Source organism: Myotis myotis, unplaced genomic scaffold (genome assembly GCF_014108235.1).
Source record: "Myotis myotis isolate mMyoMyo1 unplaced genomic scaffold, mMyoMyo1.p scaffold_m19_p_6, whole genome shotgun sequence".
In the NCBI taxonomy this organism is placed as follows: domain Eukaryota; kingdom Metazoa; phylum Chordata; class Mammalia; order Chiroptera; family Vespertilionidae; genus Myotis; species Myotis myotis.
Window position 1 is genome coordinate 39,102,307 of NW_023416368.1, and position 7,063 is coordinate 39,109,369.

The 7,063-nt window shown below is 47.0% G+C and overlaps 1 protein-coding gene and 1 pseudogene across 12 annotated transcripts in view; both read right to left on the reverse strand.

The window, feature by feature from the left end:
* COL23A1 (collagen type XXIII alpha 1 chain) overlaps window positions 1-2,035 on the reverse strand; it is a 259,865-nt gene extending 257,830 nt beyond the window's left edge. For 2 of the 12 annotated variants that reach the window (XM_036313544.1, XM_036313554.1), the window contains exon 1: window positions 1,472-2,019. In XM_036313544.1, the coding sequence (XP_036169437.1) occupies window positions 1,472-1,756 (285 nt within the window). In that variant the 5' untranslated portion in view covers window positions 1,757-2,019. Of the gene's footprint in view, window positions 1-1,471 lie in introns of all 12 variants that reach the window. The other 10 variants (XM_036313545.1, XM_036313553.1, XM_036313543.1 and 7 more) reach the window with 10 other exon arrangements.
* A 3,780-nt stretch (window positions 2,036-5,815) lies between these two features.
* Window positions 5,816-5,972, reverse strand: LOC118659542 (annotated as a pseudogene).
* Window positions 5,973-7,063: the final 1,091 nt, after the last annotated feature.

Sequence of the window (7,063 nt, forward strand, 5' to 3'; positions counted from 1 at the left end):
TTAAAGTGCTAAGAAATAGGTGTGGTGAACTAGGAGGTGTGGTGCAGTCTTCTCCCATTCCCCCCAAGATTCCCAATTCACTCAATGATGGATAGACCGCTGAATACCTTACTTAAAGATCACAGCTCTGCACAGTTCCGGGGGCTGGTAGTAACAGACCTGTCCTTCCTCTCCTCTACCCTGAAACATGTGCTTTTCATACTACAACTGAAGATGCCCCTTTGGGCAGGGCACTTGGGAGCCACCTTTCCCAGGAGGAAGAGGATGGCTGGAGCAGGGAGGTCGCAGGAGGCAAGCTGGGCTCAGCCAGGGAAGCTCTTCCAGCGGTTCTCAACCTGTGGGTCGCGACCCCTTTGGCGATCGAACGACCCTTTCACAGGGGTCGCCTAAGACCATCCTACATATCAGATATTTACATTACAATTTATAACAGTAGCAACATTACAGTTATGAAGTAGCAACGAAAATAATTTTATGGTTGGGTCACAACATGAGGAACTGTATTTAAAGGGCCAGAAGGCTGAGAACCACTGAAAGCCTCTCTAGTTCCATGGGGAGAAGCACTGCTGCACAAAAGCTGGGGGAGGGCTTTGAGGACCCAAATGTGGCTCCTGCTTTGAAGGCACAATGCAGCAACTGTAATAGAAGTGTCAAGAGTCTTATAGGCTTTCAAGAAAACTCAGATGTATTTGCATCGCCCAGGTGGCAGCCTGAAATTGGCACCCAGTTTTCTGGCCCAGACTGTTTCTCTTCCCCTCACTCTACCGGTCTCATGTGGGCATCCCTGCAGGTCTCCGTGGCACGGAGTGCGCGATCAGCTGCAGCAGCTCCAGAGCACAGCATCTCCAGGATCGAGCTGCCTCAAAACAAATTTTTCTGGGGGGTGCAGGGTGCACAGGCCGGGCTGACCAGATCCCTTCAAGGTCCCAGCCCTAGGGTCTGTCAGGGGCTTTCCTCCCCCATGGCCGCCAGCCTGCTGGGGGTCCCACGCCCCTCCAGGTACACCAGCGTTGGGAAAAGCAGCTGCTACGGAACAGCAGTTGCTGCCAATGATGAGAATCACCCTGCAGACACTTCCCCCTGAGCCTCTTCATTATGCCGGCACAGATGAGTAGCCTTGCGTCCACCTGAGGCGGGAAGCAACCTGAGGTCAGAGCGCACACACTCATGGATCCTCTCTCTCCCTCTACTCGTCCCAAAACGGCCCTTCTAACCCACTTTTCCCACGGCCGCTAGCCCTGGAATGCGACCTTGAGGCTGGAGTGGAGACAGCAGGACCCCTTCGGGGCCGGCACTTTGCTTTGCCCAACCTCAGCCCCTCGCGCAGGCCACCAGGGTGGACTCGCGTGCACAGAACTAGCGAGCGAACCCTGCTCGGGGAGACGGCCACACTGCCCCGGGCTCCCAGGGCACGGACACTCCCCCCAGCCCCATGCACACCCTTCCTGGGATCGCCCCCAATGCTCCTCACCTCGCGCAGCAAGCGCTCCAGGTGCGGCTCCGCCCAGGTAGACAGGGCGCCCGGGGGCCCCGTGCGCCGCAGCAGCTCCCGCTCCTCCTCGAGCGCTGCCACCCGGCCCTGCAGCGCCGACGCCTGGACGCCCAGCAGCAGACAGGCGGCCGCTGAGCCCATGGAGAGCAGCAGGCACAGCGCGCTCACCGCCCAGGCTCCCACCGCCATCGCCGGGCGACCCCCGCCGCCGCCAGCCGGGCCGCCCTTCCGTGTGCTGCCGCCGTCGCGCTCGCCCGGGCTCATGGCGCGATCTTGGCGTGTGCTGTCCGAGGGGGCGGTGCAGAGCTGGGGTTGAAGACTGAGCGCGCCGGGAGCAGGCAGAGAACCCGAGGCACGAGGTCGGCCGGGCGCAGGGCTTGGCCTCCAGGCAGCAGCGGATCGCGGCGCACGCCCCCTTCCCCTCCGCCGGCAACTCCACAACAGCCACTTTGGGCAGTTTCCTCTATGCAGATAGTCTCTGCCAGAAAAGGAGCCGGGACCCACCCAGGGGAGGAGCGGCCCGGCCAGCCCTGCGCGGCTAGGGGGCGGGAGCGGGAAGGGAGCTGGCTCCTCCGAGCCCCCCTCGCGTGCCTGGCGGACCCTGCGTGCAGCGCGCACCTCCGCCCTCAACTGTCCCGGGCGCCGGGCTGCACCCACTCCCGCGCGGGCACCTCTGCGACCCCCCAGTATGAGTTCCCACTGCGATCCCAAGATGTCTGAGATGCGCCCAGAGACTCAGAGCGCCTTTCTGCAGCCCACCCCTGGCTGGAGCATTATTCATGCCTGGCGAATATTCCCCTAAACTTGTGTATTAACCTTTCTGACAATTTTTTAAAAGCTCAAAACTTCAAACCCTGTGGAAAACTTAGAGAGTCCGTCCTAGATGGCGCCTTAGCGCCGCTTGGTGGCCGAAAGTGATCGCAGCGCGCTCACAGACACAGGGTGGAGATTGCGACAAGCAGAAAGAATTAATCTTAGAATCTTGATTTCTCTACATTTATTATGTGCCAGGAATGTGGTGCTGGAAACAAACATTGTAAGACGTTGTCCCTGACAAGGCCTTTCAAAATGACTTGTAAGCCCCCCTAGAGAGGGCTTCCATTTGAGAAAATTGAAAGTAAAAATGGAGATGATGGAGAAAAAGAACTCCAACTTTTATTGAGCCGATGGTTTATCTGTAGTAGAAACACAACTTGGCCAAAGCAACAATCAGTATGGACATTTAATCTATACTGTGATTTTGCTGCAAATTTACATCACAAATTACGTTAGGAAAGCCTGAATGACAAGTGGCCCTAACAGTGTTTTCAAGAGACGAAAGGCTGGAAGTCAGGTGGGATTCTCTGCTCCCTCAGATTCCTACCAGTCATATTTATATCATAAAATGGGTCCCAAGTAACTCTTCCACAAACTCCTCTAATACTCAAATAAAAATCATGAACTGCTAGCTTAGATCTTTGTGATTTGGGTAACTCCACAACTGATTTTGAGAAAAAGACCAGTTATATCTGTCTTCCCTTTCACTCTCTGGGTATTTTTAGATTATTTCTATGGATAGATTACTTACCTTTTAAAATTGTTAGGTGAATTGGGGTTATGTTTAGGTGGTTAAAGATAGGTTTTGGCGCCATGCCATAATCTAGTGTAGACCCAATAAATAGTCTGAAACATAATTGCTAAGCAAACTAAATTGTCTCCTCTGAAGAGGCCAACACCATATCACATGCTAGCACTTTATTCTTACTTCCAAACGCACAGGTAAATTACCCAATACTACTTAATGTTACTGCACTATGTTCACTACATTCCAGAAGCTTCTGCATATCAAGCCAAGCTCATTATCTGGAATATCCTGCTCTCAGATATTTGACAAAGTTCTTCCTTATCCTTAGTTCAAAGTCCCCAGGTCTTCAAATCCCACTGCCTCCAAAAGACCATCCTGTACTGCTCAATCAAATGTGGCTACACCTGATTCCTCTTCAGTGTTATTCAGTGGCTCAGGGCATTTATCACTATTTGAAGTTACCTTTTTATTAACTGCATCCCCTTTGTCTTGTTCATCATTGTTTTCTCAAAGAACAGAACAGGATCTGGCACACTGTAGGTGCTCAATAAATATTTGTCAAGTGAATTAAGAAAAGGTGAAAATATGTTTACAAGGCATTTTAAGAGGCAAGGAAGAAAAACCTGTCTTATGTCTGCTAGGGTCCTGGAAAGAACAGACAGCTGAAGACAGTCTAAAGTTAAACATATAGACTCTTTACAAAGTGGGGCAGACTAAGGGAAGCCAACAGGGGAGGCTGATGAAGCACCCTGAGGTATCCACAGTGGGAGGCCACTACCGCCCCTAGCTGAAGGGCCGAGGGGAGTAAAGTGTTGTGGGAACTTTGTGATCTGCTAAACAGGAGTTGTGGCCTTTGGTCAAGGGATACGATTACTTCAAAACCATAGTTTGGGAAGTTGGGAGCTGGGATATAAATACTCCTCTCCTGCTTTCTGATCTGTTGGCCTCGCACTGACCAAATCCACGGGATAAGCTAGCCCAGATAATGCAGTGCAGACGTCAGCCCCCCAATGGCACAGAGGAGAGCCCTGGGGATGAAGAACAGATCTGGAGAGGGGGGAAGAAACTCCACATTACCTAATGTGTATGTAGCACCTGCCAAGGTCACGCTAGCTACTGCTGTCTCTGAATGGCTAACCTGTCATCAAGAGGCACTCATCTTCAGGGTGACCAGCAAACCACTTGGTGGGAAATTAACCTCTCTGGACTTTCTCCATTCAGGAAAGTCCAGCAGTTTGCCAACACCTCACAAGGATGGGTAGCTATTTCAGGTGTGGGCTTGTCTTTCCTGTCTGTAGAGTTTCAGCTGGCACCACTATCGTTAGACAGCCTGATCCACAGGTATTAAGTCCCGTACAATAGCACTCAACTAAGGGACTCACTATACAGCAAAATAGCTGTGGGAGTGAGTCCATGACCACGAGATTCACTGGTTGTACTACATCCTGCAGCAGCCAGCCTCAGTATACTGGACTGTCTTCTGAAAGCACACATGAAGTGCCACCTCAGGGCATCAAGAGGCAAGATTCTAAAAATGCCATCTTTGCCTGGCCAGCGAGGCTCATCAACCAGGAGGTTACAGTTCCTGGTCAGGGCACGTGCCCGGGATTCGGGCTTAATCCCACTGGGCAGTGGGCAGGAGGCAGCCAATCAATGATTCTCTCACCATTGATGTTTCTCTCTCTCTCCCTTCCTCTCTGAAATCAGTTAATATATATGACACACACACACAAAAGAGGATGGAAAAAGATGTACTATGCTAATATTAAAATCAGACAATATCTATTTGTGCTCATTTCACATGGTTCCTATGGGACTAAAATCCAAAGTATAGAAATATAATTTGCAGACTGTAGAATTTTATATAAATCAATATAGGAAATAAACTGTGAAAACAATAGCTACTATATACCAGCACTTTATGTAAATTATTTCATTTAATCCTCACCACCACCCTTGGGAAGTTAGGTATTAGTATTCCAACTCATAGATGAGACTGAGAATATGTATCTTGTCTACCTATAGAGGTAGTATCAAGGTTTGATTGCAATCTGACTCTGTAGGCAAGCATCTTCACACCAACATTACTCTGTACAATTATGAGGACACACAAAATAATTTAAATGTTTGTAATTTGAAAAATATAAAATAAAAAGAAATATTTAATATTAAACTCTATCAATGACACTTTCAGTATCATTTAGGACTGTTCTTGTCATTCATTCTCAAAACTGTACTTGCCATGTGCCAGCAGCTTTTAAAGTTAAAACACTGAACTTGCATTATTTATAATGGAAAACTTTTAAGTCACTGGGAATTCCTGCATATCTGCAATTAATCTTCAATTCAATTCATTGCATGGAACTGCTGGTCACAGTAGCTGAAAGAACTAGGCTTATGAGATAACTTCCTCAAAGGATATTTAGGGTGATTTCAAGGCTTCATAATTACTTCTGTTAATTATGTAGATTTTGCCCCAGAATTGTAACATTTAAAACCAAACTAAAATCAGGAGAGGAGCAAATATAAGAAAATGTTATCTGAATCGCAGATATCCTTGATTGGTAAAAAACCAAATTTCTTTTAAAATTCTGTCCCTCACTTCGTTTCAGTAAAATATCACAAAAACTACAATGACAGGGGCCAAAAATATAATTGATAGTATAGTAATTCCCTGTGCCACAAAGAACAATTAACAACTGAGTCAAAGCACTTATATAAAACAAAATACCTATTTTTTCTTGGGGGGGGGGGGGAGAGGGGGTGGCACTGTTCTCCAAAGGCACTGTACTGCCAGGTCAACACACCGTCTCCCTGCTCTAAAAACCCACTTAATATGTTGTCCTTGGATAGAGGACATATGTTAAACTGACAAGATATGTACACTTGATCTTAGTCAAAAGGCCGAGAAGCAATGTACCTTTTATTAGTGGGACTACTAAACACCAGGTAATCTGCTTTACCTTTTTAATCACCCTGTAACACAGATATTAAATAATTCCAAGTAAGAAAGTAACATGCTTTTCCCTAAACATAGGGAACTGGGATAAAGTTGGAACCATGCCAGTAAGCCTGAGCTCTAAATTCACTGAATTGATACATCAAGGATTAGTGATAGGTAAGAGACATAAAACAAAAAAATGGATGGATGCTTATTTCAACTAGAGGCTTTTTAAAAATCCAGGCTTTCTTTTTTTTAAAAGACAATCTCTCACAGGTGTGTATAACCTCAGCCAGGTAGTCAATCTGAGGTTCAGATTGAATACTGTGGTTAAACGTTACCAGCTTCTATGACAAAGCCCTCCATGAATTTTTCACCCAAGGCTCTTCCATTCATGGACTGTTGTCTGGATCCATTTTTGAATTGCAACATAGTAAGTATATTTCTAACATCCCTTTTTTATTAGAAGGAATTCTATAAAAAAACTTCCTCTCCTTACTTATCAGTTCACAGAATAAATAGGAAGAGAGGAATGGATACCACTGTGATGAAATATTGCATATGGGAAATTCTCTAAAGATAAATGACCTACCTGGCTAGCATGGCTCAGTGTAGGGACCTGAGCTCAAAGAAGAGGGGGAGGAGAGCTGGCAGCAGACACTCAGATAATGATCCCAGGGGTACCACACTAACCACTAATCATTTCTTCCATCCTACATAATTTATTGGTGTTTCACTTTAAATCCTAAAATTCTAGGAATTAGGCTAAGAATTAGCAAATCCCATTTGTGAGGAATCTAAGTACTTTTCAGAAGGGAAAAGGGGTTAGCAATGATAAACTTAGTGAAAAATAATCTGGAGGCCTGGCCGGGTGAGTCAGTTGGTTGAGGCACCATTCCATATACCAAAAAGGTCATGGGGTTCAGTTTCTAGTCAAGGTACACACCTAAGTTGCAGGTTCAATCCTGGGTTGGGGTGTAAACAAGGAGGCAAGTGATTGATGTTTCACTCTCCTCTCTCAAACCAATAAATATATCCTTGGGTGAGGAATAAAAAAAAAAGGGTA